At 52.5% G+C, this 19,405-nt stretch overlaps 1 protein-coding gene across 8 annotated transcripts in view; it reads left to right on the forward strand.

The window, feature by feature from the left end:
* The window catches only part of MVB12B (multivesicular body subunit 12B), a 268,277-nt gene that overhangs the window by 230,526 nt on the left and 18,346 nt on the right, over positions 1 to 19,405 (forward strand). For 7 of the 8 annotated variants that reach the window (XM_064579178.1, XM_064579180.1, XM_064579179.1 and 4 more), the window contains 3 exons: positions 14,296 to 14,351; positions 16,765 to 16,824; positions 18,222 to 18,642. In XM_064579178.1, the coding sequence (XP_064435248.1) occupies positions 14,296 to 14,351; positions 16,765 to 16,824; positions 18,222 to 18,407 (302 nt within the window). In that variant the 3' untranslated portion in view covers positions 18,408 to 18,642. Of the gene's footprint in view, positions 1 to 14,295; positions 14,352 to 16,764; positions 16,825 to 18,221; positions 18,643 to 19,405 lie in introns of those variants that run through there. The other variant, XM_045883153.3, reaches the window with a different exon arrangement.

The following is a 19,405-nucleotide window of genomic DNA, read 5'->3' on the forward strand; positions in this document are numbered from 1 at the left end:
GGTGTGTGGGCTCCTGTACCCCATCCCAGCTACAGGCACGAGTCTGTGGTCTCCTGTCCTTCCACGCCCGGCCTCGGGGACCGGCAGAGCCTGCCCACCTCAACCGATGTTAAAGGTCTAGCTACGTGAGGGGGACAACGGCCAGGCCTTCGCTTTGAACTGGGAGGTTCAGTATTTGAGCTTTCTGTAAAGCAAGAAAAATAAAAATGCCTTTTTTTCCTCTTCAAGTTAAGTTTTATTAATTAAGTTATGACTGATTCCTGTGCACACCAGCAGCGCAATCTTACGTAAGCGTAAGTTGGATTTAGATGGCTGTCAGACTTGCCGTGGAGGTCCCATTTTTTGGCCCGTACCTGTGTCCGTCACTGTGCCTGGTCTCTTGGAAGCACTTGGCAGCTCAGGGAGGCTGAAGCCTGGGGCCCACTCAGGCAGCCTCTCCCACGGTGGCTGCCCCCCTCCTTAGCTGCAGGACTCTCGTCCACAGTTCTCTCCTTCACGGGGGGATGCCCAGGCCCTGGGGAATTCGATCCCACTTATCAAGGTCAGAAGAACTCTGTGCTGTTACATTTTAGACCATTTTTCTTTAACCAGTAGGCAATCTCTTTTCAAATCTTAAATAAAATGTATAATGAGGTTCTGCTTTTCCCGTTTGGGTGATGCTACCGTCCTATTGATAAAGTACTTGGGCAGTTAGACAATTAAAAGCTTACTTACAGGTTATGGAATCATGACATTTGAAAATGAAAGGCCAAGATCCCCGAAGCGGGTGTATTGTCTCGGCCGTGAGGGTGTCCCCTGGGAGAGAGCGAGCCAGGGACGCTGCAGGGGGTGGCCCCCGGACACCTTCCACCTCCACACAGCTTCCATCCGCTTTCTCACCCTTCTTGATTAGACTCTTGGGCTGCCATCTGTAGGGGACTCTTTCCTTTCTCAGAGGAAGGCATCCGCACCTCATCCTTCATATGGTGGGAAGGCAGTGGACTTGGAAGATCTCCCTTTCTGCACCAGCTCTGCCATTTACCAGCCTTGTGGCCCCAACGAGTCCCTTCCCTTCTGAGCTTCAGGTCCCTTTGGCAGGGTGGGTATGGCAACGCCTCACAGGGCCGTTGGGAGGTTTAAACGGGACTGTGTGCAAGTGCCTGACACACTCTCCTTCCCCCCAGACGGACACACCCTGGCGCGGTGCTCTAGAGAGTGGTGGACCAGTCATTCCTGGCTTCAGACATACAGAAACCTGGGATACCTTCTCTCCCTGCCCTCTGGGTCCATGACGGGGAGGCATCTGACCAGAACCTACACTTACCCTTCGTGATTGTTGCTTTTCAGAAGCTTTTGTGAGTAGAATCCGGATGAGGGCCAGAGAAGTCAGCTAGAAACCAGCTGTTACCTACAGTGGGTTTGGAAATTGCATCCTCTGGGGCTTAATAAAGGTCTCAGATCACCGGTACATATTTAATACAATGATTCTGAGATGGAAGAATGTCCGGGGTGGGGGGGGTTAGACCTCACCTAGCCCAGGGCTACTGTAACCTAGTCGCACCTGAGAATCACCTGGGAGCCTTGAAAAGCTACTAACTCCTGGGGCCACAGCTCAGGCCAAGTAAATCAGAACCTCCTAGGGGAGGAGCCGCAGGCAGTGGGCAGTTTTTGAAAGTCACAGGTCAGGGACGCCTGGGCGGCTCCATCAGTTAAGCATCCTACTCTTGATTTCAGCTCAGGTCATGATCTCAGCATCCTGGGATCGAGCCCCACATCCAGCTACACACTCAACAGGGAGTCTGCTTGAGATTCTCTCTTCTCCTCTGTCTCTCCCCCCTGCTTGCACATACTCTCTCTAAAATAAATCTTAAAAAAAAAAAAGTCACAGATAAGTACCAGCTGAGTCACCTAGCCCAGCCCCTCACTCTCAGATGAGGACACCAAGCTGTGAGGCCAGCTCTCTTCTCTGTCACTGTGTCAGCTGTTACTGTGTCCTTCTCCATGCATCCTATCCGGAAATTCCTGATGTTGGCATGACCCAGCTGGGATCACCTGCTTACGGTGCTGCTTGCTGGGTTTCCGTACCATAAAGTTACTGTTTTTCCTCTTGTAATTAATATGTCATCAGTGGGAAATACTTTGGGACTATGTAAATAGTTCATTCCTAATCAGATTATCCATTGATTTTTATAACTCCATCATTCCTTCAATGTGAGTTGGCATTTTATTGTAAGGATGAGCTTCCCCTTATCCCCGGTTTGTGCATTTTGGTGTGGACTGGGGAGGGGGATTCTAATTCGTTATTGTCATTATTTGGACGCTCAAATTGTTCCATAATAGCCAGTGGGAGCCCCTTCGAGCTGGCTCCTGGGCCCTTCTGCCGAGTTCCCGTGATTCTTGGAGGTTGTCTTACTTTCTGGTGCAACAAGATGTCCCAGGCTTGTTCCTTCCCTGCCTCCCCCTCCATCAGCCATTTTTCTAAAGAGCCCCTGTGTCTTTCAGAGGAGAACGCTAGAACCCAAAACTCTGGGCGCTAGGTGTGCTCATGGCTTCTGGGCTGTCAGCAGATAGAAATATACGTCCATTTGTGTGTGTCTTAACACACGTGCATGCATATAAACGCATGTGCATTTAAATATATACATACCTCTGTGTGTCAATGTATCTAGATCTACTTATTAAAGCCAAGCTCATAGCAACACCTCCGGTTGTGATCAGGCATCACAGAGCACATTTGAATCTTCTTCCCGTTGTTTGGCTGACTTCTCTTCCTCCACACAAGCATCAGATGTTAACATGGCTCAGAACCCTGAGCTGGGCCTGTCCTCTTTTCACCCCATGCTCTTCCCAGAACTTCTCATCTTCCCTTGTGCCTCAGTCACCAGCAGGCTGGATGCCCCAGATCCTCCCCTAACCGCCTCACTTCTGTATTTCCATCCTGGCAGTCCTTACCAACCAGTCTTGCATCTTGCTCATCATGTCCCAGCCATGTTGACCAGCATCTCCCCTGGGATGTCTCACAAGCCTCTCGAACCCAACACAGACAAAAGAGACCCCACCAGCTTACCCCACACGTCTCCCAGGTCTCCGGGCCCCCGTTCTCCCGATGGTTAAGCCAGAATCTCAGGGTCGCCCTTGTCTCGTCCCCCCGGAAAGTAGTGAAACTACCGCAGCCAGTTGCCAAGTCTCTTGGGTCTGCATCTGAATACCCTTCGATCTGTCCCCTCTTCTCCATTCTTACTGTCACAGACTGTCCTAGACGCTGCCACCAGCATCCCTCACCTGATCCACTGCCAGAACCTCCTCCCTGGTGGTCCTGCCCCCAGCCTCACTCCCTCTAATCCTTGCTTTTCTCCATAGCCAAGGAGCCATTCCTAAAATATAAACATGTCTCTCTCCAGCTCAAAAACCCTTCAGTGGCTTCCCAGGGACCTCATGGTAACCTGCAGGCCTCTTAAAATGGCGGTCAGGGCTCCTGATGAGCTGGCCATTGGTTGTCTCTCCACTCTTACTTCTGCTCGGCTATTAAAAAGACTGAGATACATCTGTAGCTACCAACAGGGGAACTCGGACAATTACTGAAAAAAAGCAAAGTGTAGAACAGTTGTGCGGTGATACTATGTTTATGAAAAGCACAGACACATACAAAACAAAATTCTGTATTTCTTCTGTATATGCAAACACGTCTGTATATGCATAGCAAGAGGCTGGGAGAACCCCAGGGACTGTGCATAGACCACATCCAGGGCTAGCCCTGAGGAGGGCTCTGCATTCAAGGGGCACTTTAACTTAGCTGTGCTATTGGAATTGTTTGTTTAGGAAGTATATTCCTTTATTGAGGGGGTAAAAAATACAACTTAAAAACATACAGGTCTTTGTCCTCTCACTGTGGGGCTCCGTCCCCATAAACCCATCGTCGGTTGAAAATGCGGCTACTACCCCTACCCTACTGAGCATCATCACTCAGCCTAGCCTACCTTAGACGTGCTCAGAACCACATACAGTTGGGCAAAATCATCTAACAAAAGCCTATTTTATGCCAAAGTGTTGAATGTCTCTTGTAAAAAGTGAAAAACAGGACGGCTGTACGCGGACAGAATGGCCATCCGTGTATGTGCTGTGGGCGCTCGTGGTCCCCTGGCTGCCTGGGAGCTCCTGTCACCGCCCTGCACCGTGAGAAAGGATGGATTCGCTCATCGCTAGCTCGGGGAAGCATCAAAATTCAGAGTTTGAAGTATGGCTTCTACTGAATGCGTATCACCTTTGCACCATCGTGAAGTCGAGAACTCGTAAGTGGGACCATCCTGAGTCGGGACTGCCTGTGTGTGCAATGGTCTTGAGAAGACAAAGAAGGGCCTGTAAGGGGCGGGGAGGCACACCTTCCTGCCCATGCGGCGGGACCCCCCCAGCAGCCGTGGTATCTGTCACTCCGCCCGCCGCTCAGACCCTGCACAGCTAGAGGCCAGGCCTCCGGCCACGACCAGCTGTGGATTAAACTACTTGTTGAGACCACACCTGTGTTCTGGAGGAGTGTGGTCACTCCTAATAGCAGCAAACCTTCATTGGCCCCCTCAGTCTGCTTCTTGTACTACTTTTAGAGAGCCCCTCTTGTTCTCCAGCTGGCTCAGGGGTCTCTGTGTATGTGCTGCACTGGGGGACGGCAGGCGTGAACCCGTGGTCATTTCCCCGCAAGGCCTCAACAATCGCCTTTTCACTCACATGGAAAGGTGGCACTTAGTTGGATTTTATCTTTACTGTGGGCAAAATGCAACAGGTCTCTGCCCCAAGGCGCCAAATATTCATGAAGTTTTAGAAAGCATTTCTGCAGTGCAGGGAGAGTGTTCTTGTTCGTGGACCTGGAGTTTCTCGTGGCTGTGGGGTGTGGGCAGCCGTGCGTGGCCCTGCCTCTAGGGACGCCTACCCTCCCAGCTCCCACGGCTCAGACAGCAGCCTCCAGGCCCCCGAGGGGCAGCTCTGGAAGGAAGATGGGGGAGTACAGGGCCCTCAGTTTCCTCCCAGGATACGGGGGATGTGGAGACATGAAGTGGACCACACAGCTAAAGTGACACTTCCTGGCAGGTGCTCTGTATGGGGGACGGGGAGGCTTCCCCACTTAACAGAACCTCAGAGAATATTCATTTGTGGGGTGAAGCCACCTTTATTTTGAAGAGCATGGCATTTCTGGCTGACTGGCAAATTAACCTCCTGACACCCAAGGGCAGTTTTCTTCGCTTTGCTTTTGGGGCTCTTTTCCAGGGGATGCTAAGCAGGCTGGGCCCAGCATGGGTCTTGCTCCTACAGTTGAGCTTGACCCGTGACCCCAGAGGTGGCAGACACCAGGGAGGACCATGGTCAGGGGGACCCTCTGAGGTAGTCCTGGGCAGGCATTGCTTCCACACCTCCAGAAGCCTCTGGATGGGGACTCCCAGCCCATGGGTTACAGAATTTAATGTGGCTGCATTTCCGTTTAGATGTAAAAGCGGATCAAGCAACCAAAAGGTCTATCCTTGGAAGGGCATTCTCCCCAACTCGTGATGACGGTGAGAATGAGCAGGGAGTTGTTTTATCTCCTTTAAACGTCGCAGCAAGCGAGGCAGGATTATTACCTTCCTTCTACAGTTGAGGAAAGAGAGGCACCGAGAGATGAAACACTTCTAAGTCCAAGGTGGACCTGGCCCGAATCCGCGTCTGAAAAGCAGGGCCTGTCTGGCGGCTGTGGATCGCCCGTAACTAAACACGCGGAGTACCTGCTGCAGGTCGGGCCGTGCTCGGCCCTCTCTCCTCCACAGGCTCAGCCCCACAGCCGTGCTGCAGCTGTGGGTCTCCTCCTTTGACAGGTGCAAGTCTGACTCAGGCTGAGTGACCTGCCCGAGGCCCCACAGCCAGCAAGTGGCTGAGCCCGGCTCGGGGCTCACACGTATCTGACTGTGGCACCCACTCCCTGCTCCCCACGGTGCCGTGGGCCTCGGGAGGTCACTGTGGCTGATAAGTCCGTCCTTCTGGCTTTTGAGTAACCGGCAAAACAAACTACTTGGGGGATCTGGAAGGAAGTTGTTGGCCTAGTGTGGACTCAGTTGGAATGTCACCGAGCAGACAATCTAGGAGGTACCTACACATATCTTCCAAGGAATGTCCCCCAAGTGAAATCACCAGGAAAGCAGAACAGGCTTGGTGTTTCGGTATGCGGATGAGTTTTGAGAAACGGCCTTGAGATCTTGAGGTGTTGGCATCTTTCCCATCACAAATTGTAAAGGACTTTTGAAGCTATGGGAAAGGAGAGAAGAAAGAGCCAGGTTGCTGGTCATTTACAAGGAAGTCGCCAGGGTTAAAGGCCTCCCCCGATTCCAGCTGCATTTGACTTTATCCTAAAAATGACGACCCATCGTTCACCACCATCCCTGCAAGTACTTCCGAGGGGCTGTGACTCCGGTTCCCGTAACACCGCCTGACAGCTGTAAGCAGATGACAGTTGAGATGCTGGTCATGGAGTCTCTTTCTCTTAATACTACTTTTTTTTTTTTTTTTTTTTTTTTTTAAAGAATTTTAGAGATTTTTTTTTTTAAAGATTTTATTTATTTATTTGAGAGAGAGAGAATGAGAGAGAGCACATGAGAGGGGGAGGGCCAGAGGGAGAAGCAGACTCCCTGCCGAGCAGGGAGCCCGATGCGGGACTCGATCCAGGGACTCCAGGATCATGACCTGAGCCGAAGGCAGTCGCTTAACCAACTGAGCCACCCAGGCGCCCAATACTACTTTTTTTTTTTTGCCACATGATTTTAAGACTCGTTATCAAGCATGTTGAAATTAACACATGCATTGATTGGGGTATTACCTCGTTGAGATGTCAGTGAGGGAAGGGGTCGAAAGCCCTGAGCAACTGTGGGTATCCCAAGGCAGTAGGGTGGCCCTGGGTCCGGAGCCCTTGGGAATGAGCGGTGGGTTCGAGTCGAGCCCGGGGAAATGCGAAAGTGTGCGTGTCGGGGGGAGAATCAAGGGATGGCTCTGAGGGGCCTGCCTTGGCAAGTACAGTTATAGTTCCCATGTGAAGGAAAGATACGGGAACTATAACAACCCTTTCCCGTTGCCAGGCAGAGTTCCTACAGAGTCCTAGCAGGGCTGTCTGTGCAAGCAGGAGTCCAATTTTCTGTCCAAATAAATACAGCATGCAAATTGGACTCCTTCCCTGAGAACAGCAAAGGCAGGTATTTGGGTCAGTTGGGGGAAAAAAAGAAATCCCCCCTCCTCCTTTAAAATCAGGGGTGGTATTAATACAGTAGCAGATTAGAGCTTTATTTGTTTAAACCCTGCAGATTCTGTAAGCATTCACCATCCTCTTGACTTGTAGTGCTTGACTGTAAAAAGAACAGTTGAATGAGCTCATTGTTTCCTGGTTTTTTTCTTTAATGTATTTTACAAACACTCCGGTGACAGGCCTGACACGCTGATTTCTATGTACTCGCACTTCGGTTTGGGATTACAGCATTAATAACAGAGCTCCATGCATCATGCCATTTTTAAGCATGATCGTTATGATAAAGGGCATATACTTAATTACAGGCCTGCTTAATTACAGCTCTGTTGAAGCTCGTTTGTTTAGGAGAATGCTAATTGCACTGCGGAGCCCGCGGCACATCCTTGCTCTCATCTGCTGTGTGCTTCTCCGTGTCGTGGATCAGCGCTTTGTTAAAACTGCCACCAAGAACAAAATTAAAAAAAAAAAAAAAGGAATAATAATAAGAAAACAGTGTCCTGGTACTAAAAGGAAGGCTGTCTGGATGTGGCTTTAGGTCGGAGCAGACACCAGCATTTGCCAGCCGGTGGGCCTCCCCTCTCTTGGACTGTGGCCCCTGTCACCCTCATGCAGGCTCCTGAGAGCTGCGTCTTCTCCCCATTTCACAGACAGGGTAGCTGAGGCTCACGGTGGTGGGGCGGCCCGCTGGGCCACACGCTCATGCCCGCGGAGTTGGAGGGAAGGCCCAGGCTGTTGACATGCCAGGCCCGCCCTCCCACCCTATCCCTGCAGCACCTCCGCCACCACCAGCCCAACTCTGTGCTCGACTCCTGGCCCCGGCAAGCTACCTGACTGCTCTAAGCCTCGCCTTCCTCGAGGATAACTTGCAAGCTATCATGTTGAGGCTGAAGTTATTCCATGCACGTTCATGTTCACTACCTAGTATGCAGCCAGCAAACGTGGGTTTCCTGTCCTCCTCTCTTCTTTTGTAGAACTGGGCCTCGAGAGCAGGTCTGTTACCTCCAAGGTTTGGGGGCGGCCTTGTCTTGTCACACTGGGAGCCGAGGGGCCTGGAGAGGCGACTGCCGTGTGCCCCAGGGATGCTAGCGTTGCAGGCGCTGTCCCTGCTTCTGGGTCATGACCGCAGACTGGTCAGGCGGTGTCCATCTGGGATCCCCCAGGCTGACTGGGAGGGCAGGTTGGGAGATGAAAACGTACTCTCTGAGAGCAGGGACCCTTCGCTCATGACTCTCCGTCCAGCTCCCCCACTCATGTCCCACTGAGTAGACTGGGCAATAGACTGAAGGCTAGAGAGAGTGTCACAGTCTCTGAGCGCTGAAGAATAGTGAAGACAAAATACTGGCTTCGGCTAGGGGAGAAAGAAAGGAAGGAAGGAAACGTGGCTCCCCCATGAGAAGCCAGGATGGAGATGATTTATGAACACTCTTTCAGAACACATGAAAAATGTGTGCCATTGGTTTTAAGAATTAATGTTTGGCAAATCTCTAGATATTTTAAAATATGGAATGGCTGCCCAGATAAAGAGAGTAGAAATGGATGTTATGGAATTAGAAGGGGATTCAGCAGTCCCACGGATCAGCTCTCCACCCAAACACACAAAATCTCTCCTGAGCTCCCCCACACGTGGCCCCTGCCGGGACCCTGCTCAGCCAGCTCTGCTCATCCTCCCTTTTGTCTCGTCGAGAGAAGGAACCATGCCTCTAGCCCTCACCCTGTGGCAGCTCTAAGAATACGGGCAGACCTTTGATTACACTCACCTTCGAGTCTTATCTGGACCAGATCTCGAGGCACTTCCCCATGTTCTGGCGCTGGGTTCTAAGGTGCCGGGCAGGGGCTGATGGTGAACAAAAATGGACAGGAGGATGCCTTCCTGGAGCATCAGGCTTGATGGTTTCCTCCCCTCTCTTCGTGTGGTCTGGCTTCAGGTCCCCCACCATCCTGGGACTCCTTGTAGGCCACGTGGGAGGACCCTCTGACAAACTCAAGCCCAGAGCAGACCAAGATGGCGGCTCCTTCACATCACACCAGGATTGTAGCGCTGTTACTTACCTCGGCAGCCCTCCCGCCTCAAGTTAGTCGAATGGCATACTGATTCAGCTACAAGTCTTTTTCATACCTTCTGCTGTTATTCCACATGTCTTTCATTCTATCTAATACAATTGGTTTTTAAGACCTAAAGTACTAGCATTGACCTATAGTAAATCCCATCCTTAAATTTAGACCATGATCCCGATTTGGGGGGATCTTCATTGGATTTCTCCCAGTTATCCAGCTTATAGATTGTCCTCCCAGACTCCCCATCAGCCACATCTGAGATAGGCCTACTATGTATGTCTTCATTAAACTAATTGATAATGCCCTGGGTACCCTCCAGAGAGGTCAGTTGAGGTCAACATCAATCTATTAATCCGTTTCTTGAACATCTAGTCCAACCAGTTATGGATTCTCCTCCTCTTAACACTGTTCAGTCATATTTATCCAACTTGTCCACATGGGTAACATGAGAAATTTTGTCAAATGTTTTGCTAAAATCCTCATTCTTTCAGCCTACCATAATCTTTGATATACTAGATTTTTTAAACAAATGAAATTTGGCCAGCAGATTATCTGTTTAGCAAACTTTTATTGGCTCCCCTTTTAAGGGGCTCCATGCATGGGTGAGAGCATCCTGTTCTCTCGCCAGCTCCATTGGGAGCTATCAGCCCATAGGATCCTAGCGACTCACTTTCTTTTCTTCCAAGACTATTAAAGTCTGTTTTCTAAGAGAATATGAGAAGGATCTGACTGTGCTCATCTTCTGTCATGAACTTTAAGATACAGTGGAAATTTATCCCAAAGTTCCCATCAGCAGGCAGCTCCCTTTGGGGGTCAGACTGGGTCTGAGTGGTCCTCCCCACCATCTCCTCTGCTGCCAAGCCCATCAGGAGGGCACCCTGAAGACCACAGCTGTCTTTTCTCACACAGTCTTGGGGGTGCATCCTCCCTTTCTTCTCTCCAGAAGGGCTATCTTTGGTGTGGTGCCATAGGATGTCGCTCTGGTCTTCTGCCTTCAGCCTCCTCAAGAAGTTGCTCTGTGAAATTACCTTTGAGCTACCCAGGGACCAGAAGGCGTGCCCTCACCAAACACCTTCATTGTTCACATGGGGCATTGGCCCTTGGCCCTTGGCCCTTAGCCCCAACAAATCTCCACCATTCTCCAGGTCTGGGAGTGAGGATTTCACCTGGGGAATGAGGTGGTGGGGGGAGGGGCTGTAGGTGAACAGGAGGCGCCTCTGAATGAACCCCCCTTCTGGTGGCTCAGAAACTGTGGGGTGTGGCTGTGCATTGTCTCTACTCACTTTCTCTAGTCTGACTTAGGAGCTAAGAGGGGGCCTTTTGGAAATTGTGCATGTACACATATGTACACACATATGTATGTATATATATAATGTAAAAACATGTATTTATTACCTGTTCTATAAATATGCTTGATGTAAAGGTGCATTTTTATTTTATACACACACACACACACACACACATAAAAATGCTATTGTTAGTATCCAAGTTTTACAAGTCCCTTTTCTGGGTCTTTTTCTCCTCAATTTTTATTTACAGACCTCCAGGTCCCAAGGATCAATCTGGGTAAACCTGCCTTTCCAAACCTCCCCCATCATAACCCATGGAGGCAGGAACACAACATTGCAGGAGGCTCGGCCACCACGGTCCAGAAAGCCAGTCTTCTTTTTCTAGATCTTCCTTTTTCAAAGACATGACCATCAGTTGGAAGGAGAGAGAAACACACGCTCTCGGGGGGATAGAGGGAAAGTACTGAGTGGTAGAGTGTTGCTCTAGAGGGGGGGGACATGCTATGGAACTGGGGAATGATGGTGGTTGCTCAACATTGTGAATAAACCAGATGCTGCCCAAGTGTTCACTCTAAAATAATTAGTTTTATATTATGTGAATTTCAGCTCAACAAAATTTACTAAGTTTTTACTAACGTGCAAAAAAAATTTTAAGGATCAATATACTCCTCCCTGCTTTAATCTCCCCAGTTCCTAGAGGCAATTCCCAGACTTCATCCAGAAACTCATGACTTTTGTCAGCAGCTCACCAAACCCTCAGGGGGTTAGGTACATGCCCCAGGCCAGAGCCCCCATGCTCAGGCCAGTTCTGTGGGAGCAGCCACCCTCCTGCCCCTGTTCCCCTGAGCACCTCCGGGCCTGGCCCTGGGCCAGGGACATGGGAATGCAGCGGCTACTCATACGTGGACTGCCAGGAAGCCCACTGCCCGAGAGGAGATGTGGTCATGGCCGGGGACCTGGGCAGGGGGCGCCTCTGGGAAGGCTTGCTGCAGGAGAGGCACTGAGAGCAGACCTCAGAAGACCAGCCAGGTGTCGACATAAGGAGTATGAGGGGAAGGGGCCTCTTGTGAAGGGGTTGCAGGCCCTTATGTGCCGGTGAGGACCCCCCTTGGGAATCCTGCTGTGTAGGGCGCTGGTGTGGCTACCAGCCTTGGACCAGATGGAGCCACCTCTCTGCCTAGCTCCTGCTCTCGGTGCTCCCCGGGCCTCTGGTTTTCGGGGGTGATCAGGCCATGGAAGGTCACCCTACTTCCCCTTCAGGATACGAGTTCTCTAAACCCACCCTGACGTTCAGATGGAAGCACTGTTAGCAGCGAGGGGGAGTTCTTGACCTATCTCATCAGAAGCCCCCAGACACGAATAAGGTCTTTAAAACAGAAAGCCTAGTGAGTGAATGGTCAGGGGTGCCCAGGGTGGGGATGTGTGCTAAAGATGTGCTCGCCAAAAACTACTCACCAGGCATTTGGTCAGCCTGCTTCCCGAGTGCAGTCCATGGGGCATGTGAAGGGAGCTCCTCTCTGGGCGCTGCCGTCTGTCTAGCGGGTGGAAAGAAGCACAAGGAGGTGTGTATGTGTGTGTGTGCAGAGAGCGGACAGCACCGTGGCCCTGGCAGGTGACAGCCGTGGGCTTGTGGGACTTAAAGGAGAGGCAGAGTAGGTTGTGGCTTCCAGCCCTGAGCGTGGGATGGCCAGAAGCAGGGTGGCGCGTGGCCAGTGAGTGGGAAGGTGCAGGGAGGAGCGGGTTTGGGGAGAAGGTGGTGGTGGGTCTGACTGGACTGTTCTCGCACACACCCACTTCCTGGCCCGTAGGTCTGACCAAAAGGAGCTGGTGGAAGGGACGCCTGGAGACTTCAGGAGGACATGATAATGGTCCTCAAAACCTTGAAAGGTCCTGGTCTGGAAGAGGCAGATTTGTTCTCAGAAATTCCATTTATACCCAGTGGAAGGGCCAGAGGACTTGGAGTCCCTGCTTGCTACCTGTGTGCCCTCAGCAGTCCCCGATCTGTGAAATGACCGCAGGTGCTGAGTGGCACCTGCCCGCATGTGTCCGCCGACGAGAAGGGGCAGGGGGCCAGGGGCAGGCGTCCGAGTGCCGTGTGGGGTAGGCCTTGGCGCACAGCCGGAGTTGGGCAGATAATGGTAGTTGCCGGGAAGGGAGCATGGCCTCTTCTTGGATCTTGGGTGGGGCTCCGTCCTGTCCCTCTCTAGAAGGCATGTGGCCTTTCAAGGGTCGTCTGTTCAGGATGGGTTTTCCCAGCCATATGTGAGAAAGCACGCACATGTGCCCCAGTGTCACTCGTATGTCTGCATGTGTGACGTGCCGTAGATGACCGTGGGCGTCCTCCCCACCTCCTTTCTGGAGAAGTGTCACACTTCCTGGCCCTCAGCCGGTGCTCCCCCAGGCAGTCCCGGCAGCTTGCAGGGGCCCAAGATGGGAGAAGGCCCCCGACCGTGGCTGTCTCCGTCTGAGCTTGGGCCCGGACCTTGGGCAGTAGCCTTCCGAAGAAAGGAGGCTTCCAGGGCGGCAGCTGGGTCCAGCTGTGCTGTTTCCTTTTCTTCAGACCTACCAGAGGAGGCTTCATTTTTCCTTCCCTGAAATACATTCTGAACATAGCTTAAAATGAGCCATTGGGCTCAGCTTGCTGATCAGGGAGGATTTGTCCCAGACTTCTCTTTCTCTTATTTTTTCCCTGCCTGCCTTCTTTCTGTTTCTGCGACTCTTCTTTCTTAGGACTGAAAGAAATTGCCGCTTGGGTACCAGAGAAAACCCATCTTCGATGTTGGGGGAAGTAGAGAACATGACTTCCCGGGGAGCCCCCTCACCAGGCCTTCCCCGTGTCTTCCTAAAGCCAAATGGGCCAGAAGACCAATTCCCTCCGGGCTGTGGGAAAGGAACTGCACCACTGACCCTGTGTTTTCGTTTGCTAGGGGCCCATTCCCATCTTTCTCTGGTGTCCCATTTCGAGCAGCCTGGCGCCTCGAGTCAGCCGCGAAGCCCAGGACTAGGAGACGGAGAGGGAACCATGGTGGCCATGCTGTGGCCCACCCACCTGCTCTGTGTCCAATGCTGCACGCACCTCCAGCTCACACACACCCCTGCTCACAGGCCCTGCCATCCTCCTTGTTTGTTTGTTTTTTTAAAGATTTTTATTTATTTGAGAGAGAGAGACAGCGACAGAGATAGTGAGAGCAGGAACAGGGAGGACAAGCAGGGAGCCTGACGTGGGGCTCGATCCCAGGACCTCCGATACTGACTGAGCCACCCAGGCGCCCCTGCCTGCCATCCTCCTTTTAAAACGTACCTTAAACTCACCGAAACCCACAGCCAGGATTCAAACCCGGTCTTTCTGACTCCAGAGTCACTCCTCCAACCTAGACCTTTCCTGTGGGCCCAGCAGCCTGCGGTATGACGTCATTCTCAGCGGAGACAATGTCTCCCGAATATGCTCCCTGCCCACCTCACAGAGCACAGCTTTGTCCCCTGCCCGCCTGCATGCCCCTCTGTCCTGCTGCCAGCCCCTCGGGAGCTGCCACCACCTACAGGTCAGAGACCAGACTCTGAGGGTGGGCTCTGGCCCTTTCTCTGCCCCCACAGCTCGGTCTGTACTTCTGTGGGGTGCTCAGGTGTGTGTCCTGGGTGCAGGGGCGGAGCCTTGTGTCTCAGTCACTGAACACCGCTGGTGCCTCCAATGCCATTTTCTCTTTTTCTCTTCTCTTACAGCAATGGATGGTGTGCCTTTCATGATTTCAGAGAAGTTTTCTTGCGTTCCAGAAAGTGTAAGTGTTCTGCATGATGGCCCTTCGGTTCGGCCACCCCCAGCCTGTGTTCCCTCTGCTCGGCCCGCAGGCCCCTGCCCTCCTGTCGTCCCGAGGACAGGGCTTCCTCTCTGGGCCCCTCCAGCTAACGCTGCACACAGTAGGTGCTCGAGGAGCGACAGGAGAGTAGGGATGAGGCACGGGGAGGGAGCGAGACAGACTCCCAATTCCACCATAACAGCGCCTTTTTCTTTCAAATGTGATGGCAAATAGGGCTGAACTTCACTAGTTGTGAATGTTCTTGGTTCCCAAGTTCAAGTTAATAATTTTTGTTCTTTTTTATTTAACCATGACAACATCTTGCAGAAAGAAGGCTGCCTCATTTTTTCATTATAACCTGGATTCTGTGATAACCACACTCTCTGCTCCGAATTGGAGGGAGGCCTCCGAATGGCAGGGCTGGTCGGCCAGTGTGCGCGCCCACAGCTGTGGTCGCCCGCTCGCTACAGGCCCGCAGGGACCCCACGACACACAGCAGCCGGCCGGGGCCCCTGAGCTACCTGTGATGACGGAGGGGCTGTGTGAGCTGGCTGGGCCTGCAGCCCAGAACCCAGACCATGAGGGGTGCCCACCATACACAGCCTTGTGGGCTGTGGGCTGGCGCTGCAGACCCCACCTGGCACTCCAGGGACCCTCTCTCAGATGATACCTGCCCCCCAGGTGGGAGCCCCCCACCTGACCCCACTCCCCCAGGTGGTGCTGGTCCATGCCGGCTCCATAGCCTTGTTTCTGGGTGTTTTTTATCCTTTTTGCAGAAGTTTGTTTTGAGTAGCTAACAACCGTGAGGGCCCCAGTTTGGGCACCAGCTAAGGAATCCTTCAATGTATTTCTTGGATCCAGCTTAAAACCACCCGGCTTGCGATTTGACCTGCCCTGTAGTTTCCATTTTCATGAAATATAATAGGCCTCCTCTGAACCCTTCTGGTAAGCAGCTTAATCTTGAAAAATGCTCGTGACGTGACATGCGGAGCATGAGTAACTTCAGCCGCCGCCACTTGGCCGCGTTGCCATGGCGACGCTGGCGCCTCTCCCGCCCGCTCCCTCGAAGAGGCTCTTCTGTCCTGCGCACCAGCTCCAGTCGGGAAAGTTTAGTGGGGCAGTTAGAGCCTAACGATGCAACAGCTGGACCTCTGCTGATCGCGGGCAAGCAGCCCCGTTCTCGTCACTCGGGCTGGCAGCAGGAGAGAGCCAAACTGTTTTGTGGCTACCGGCAGAGCAGCCCCGGGAGCTGAGTGCCTCATTCGGTGGCCCTGTCCCAAGATCGCCCTCGTAAATGGGCCGCTGCCCAGCGCTGCCGACTTCAGCAAGTGCTCGAGGCGGGCAGCTCGGGCCAAGCCGGGTGCTGGGCACCTCCGAGTGCTCCTCGTTCCCCCTCCGGCAGCCCAGCCAGGAGAACCCAGCCACGCTGCTCTGAGCGGGAGAGGAAGTGATGCGGCGATTTAACCCACAGCTGCCCTGTTTTGAACCCAGGTCCGTGGACTCGGGAGCTGGCCTTTCTACCGCACCTGCAGGAAATCCCCGCAGGCTCGGCTCGGGCTCTAGCTCTGCGCTGACCTCTGGGCTGTGGTTCAGAAGCATGAGGGCCTGGGGTTTTTATCCAGGACCCCGGTTTCACCTGTTCGTCCTCGGGTGCCAGTTGCTGGCCCCTCTCGGGAATACAGAACGCCGACAGGCTCAGAGCAGGGGCCTGCAGGACAGGGTGCCCGCTGCTCTCTTACCTCTCACCGTGCATCCAGCCCTGGCCTCTCTGCGCCTCCGGCTGACTTGTTGCCTCGTGTACTTGACTTCTCCTGCTGGCTGGGGGAAAGCCAGCATTTTCAGAGAAGGCTCCCATCGTCATGAAATAATAGAAACCCCCATTAAAATGCAGTGATACCATTTTTCACCACCATTGAGTTCTCAAATGATCATTGATGGGCAGGTTTTTTCCTTCACCTTGCATCTTCAAAGACCTAGAATTCCCTCCCGCGGTTCCTTAGACCCATCCCACCACACGGATGCCACGGTCAAGGCAGCTGTGGCCAAGCCTCGTGCCCCTCCGTCCCCCCAGCTGCAGAAGGAGCAAACGGCTTCTGGCCTGGGCAGGGAGAAAGGAGAGGTGGAAGTCATCAGTGACTGCCCCTGACCCTCAGGAGGGCTGGGACCCTCCCGGGTGTTGCCGACAGATGACTCAGCAGGGGTCGGCCAGGTTTTCTGGAATGTTTGCTCGTGTAATCACTACAGATTTGCAGTGGTGGGTTTCCTGTTGAAAGAGGGTAGAGAAAATGCTAGATCACATAGGGAGGTTTGAGGTGTCACAATTGTTAAGCATAAAAGCAAATGTGAAACAGCATTTTCCAGCCGTTTAAAAGGATGACTTGATCTGTATTTGCAGATGCAGCCCTTTGATCTCTTGGGAATCACCATCAAATCTCTGGCAGAAATTGAAAAAGAGGTAAGCAAGCTGCCCAGAGTGGGGGCAGGTGGGGCCTGGGCCTGCTTGCTCCCCACAGGGTCTCCATCCCAGGAACGGGGAGGCCGTAGGTGTGGGGTGGTGCCCCTCTGAGGAAAACACTTCCATGTCCCTCAGATTTATTCCTTAGAAAAAGAAACTCACTTTGAATGTGTTTACTGCTCAAGTCAGTTATGACCAGCACCTCCTTGTGTTCTCTGAAAGGTGTGTTCTCAGGTTTTAAAATGCCCCCAGTTTTAAGAGGTGGGGGTTGGGGGATGGGCACGGAGTCTCCTTTCTCTCCTCGGGCTCTAGTATTTGCCACCAGTATGGGTTTGGGGACGTGTCCAAGGAGCCTCTTTGCGATTTAGAGCCAGCATCAGGATCCGTTCCGTTGTGCCCGATGAGCCAGACCCCATTTGGCAGCCTGGCTCCACATAGTTTGGGTGTTTGCCTAAAAAAACAGAAAGAAATCCAAGCCTGGAGTACTTGTGACAACTCTGAGAGCTGAGATATTGGGATGAAACCGGAGGTCAGGCCCGCCCATGTCTTCCCTGTTTTCCTAAGACAGCATTAGAGTGTGTGTGTGTCGTCTTGCACGTGTAGACGACTGTTAAACAGTCACATGCTTGCGACCAGCTCTCCTCTGAGAGGAACATTTGTCTCAAAGATGGAAATGGTAGAACCATTTCAATATTCTCAGTTCCTCTGGGTTTTCTCCTGTATACCTAGCTAGCAGAAGCAGGTCGCATTATGGAAAGATGGCTGAAATCAAGGAAAATTGATTCAATGTAGTACAACAAATTTCTAAACCTGTCATAGCAAAAACAAGAGAAAAAAGTCCGCCTTTGTCTTTGATTTTCAGTAAATCATAAAAACCAACCTGATTGTCATCTATAGGTTTCGTGGGGGTGGGGGAAGCAGTAAACTTGGGGGAAAGAATGGTGACTCCATTAGAGATCCCTGTGCACATGGAGCTCGGTGTCAGCCCTTCTCAGAAGCAAGGCACTCATAGATGGTTCTACAAACTGCCTTCAAGTGGGGTCCCGAGTCCTGTGGCCCCAGTGAGTGTGCAGAAGGCCTTTGAGGGTGGCTTACTCTGGCTGCAGGGTAAAGCAGGGGCATGGCCTCTGACCCCTTTAGGAGGGACAAGGTCATACAGACAGATGTCCAACCCAGCTCCACGCTGACTGGGGGCAAGTCGTCCCCCCTCTGTTTAAAGCCAGGATAACAGGAGAACGTATCTCCTAGGGTTTTCAGGAACACCACGTGAATATGTGTAAACACAGGTGCCCGGCCCCGTGGGTTGGAGGCTGTGAGGTGGCATGTGCTGGATCAGGAAGGCAGCCGTCTGGATGTCGTGCTTTCCCTTGCCCACAGTCGTCCCTGTTTTATTTTAGCACCTGCTACGTGCTCGCCTTCAACTGGGGCTCTCCCTGCATTTCCACTGGTTCCCGCTGCTGACCAAGTGGGTGTCATTCCTCATCTCATCTCTTGGGGCAGAAATTGAGACCCTAGAGGTGAAAGGTCTTGCCCAAGACAAGACTGAGACCCAGTGGTCACACTCCAAACCCTGCCCCTTATGACTTAAAGCCTGTGGCTCCATGTCCCTCAAAGGGGCTGATGGAGACAACAGTGCTGGGGAGGTGGGTCCACCTGACGTGGGCTGGGCCTTTGAGTTACCAGATGGGACAGATAGGTGAGGCCTGTGTAGGGCTTGGTGCAGGCTGCAGAAGCCACCAGAAACCTGAATTATCATGCTGAGGACTAAAATGCCACCTAAACACCCGTTTCATTAGAATGTGTTGTCTTGCTGTCCAGCACTCTGAGCCTGGAGGGGTGCAGAGGCGTTCTGGACTTGGCCACCCCAGGCTTGGGTCTCAGTAGCACCACTTAACTGCTCGGAACCTCTGTCTTCTCTTCTGTAAAATGGGAGAGTAATGAAAGTACTGCCTGCACAGCACTTACGGGGTCTGAGACAGTCGTGTGAAGGACCCAGGACAGGGTCTAGCCTCGGCCACCACGGTCATGCTCGCTGTTACTATCGCGAGCAAGCACAAATCCGGCCCAGGTGTCCACACCTCGCTTTATTTCTTGTTCCAGAAATGGGCTAAAAACACACGTCTGTGTTCTCTGTGGAAGGAAATTAAAGTGGAGTTAAAAAGCAGGGAAACGGGGAAGGTTAGAAACATTAAGTAGGGCGGAAAACCATCATCGATACCACCACAGTCAAGAATGCCGCGGTTTTTCATTTAATCTGAGGATTTAGAAGGTACTGGCCCCGGCTATCCGCGTGCATTTCATGGTGATTAGTATGTTGATACCACGCTCCGGTGAACGAGCTCCTGCTTCGGCAACAATGGCAGAGAATTTTCTCCATAAATAAACATGAACTTCCTCCTTTCTGCCGCTGAACTCAGCATTGCTCATGGAGGCAGAGGCTGAGGAGGAGCCGGACCCACCACCCCCCTGGCCCCGGCTCTCGGCTCCTGAGTAGCTGGGTGTCCCTTTGGTCGGGATGATTTTGCTCCTTTCCATCCCCAGCAAGTCTGGCTGCCCCTGGAGGCAGTGGGGGGGATCTTGG

This window comes from Mirounga angustirostris, unplaced genomic scaffold, assembly GCF_029215605.1.
Source record: "Mirounga angustirostris isolate CCGP_5_RB_7025 unplaced genomic scaffold, mMirAng1.0.hap1 SCAF_15, whole genome shotgun sequence".
NCBI lineage: Eukaryota > Metazoa > Chordata > Mammalia > Carnivora > Phocidae > Mirounga > Mirounga angustirostris.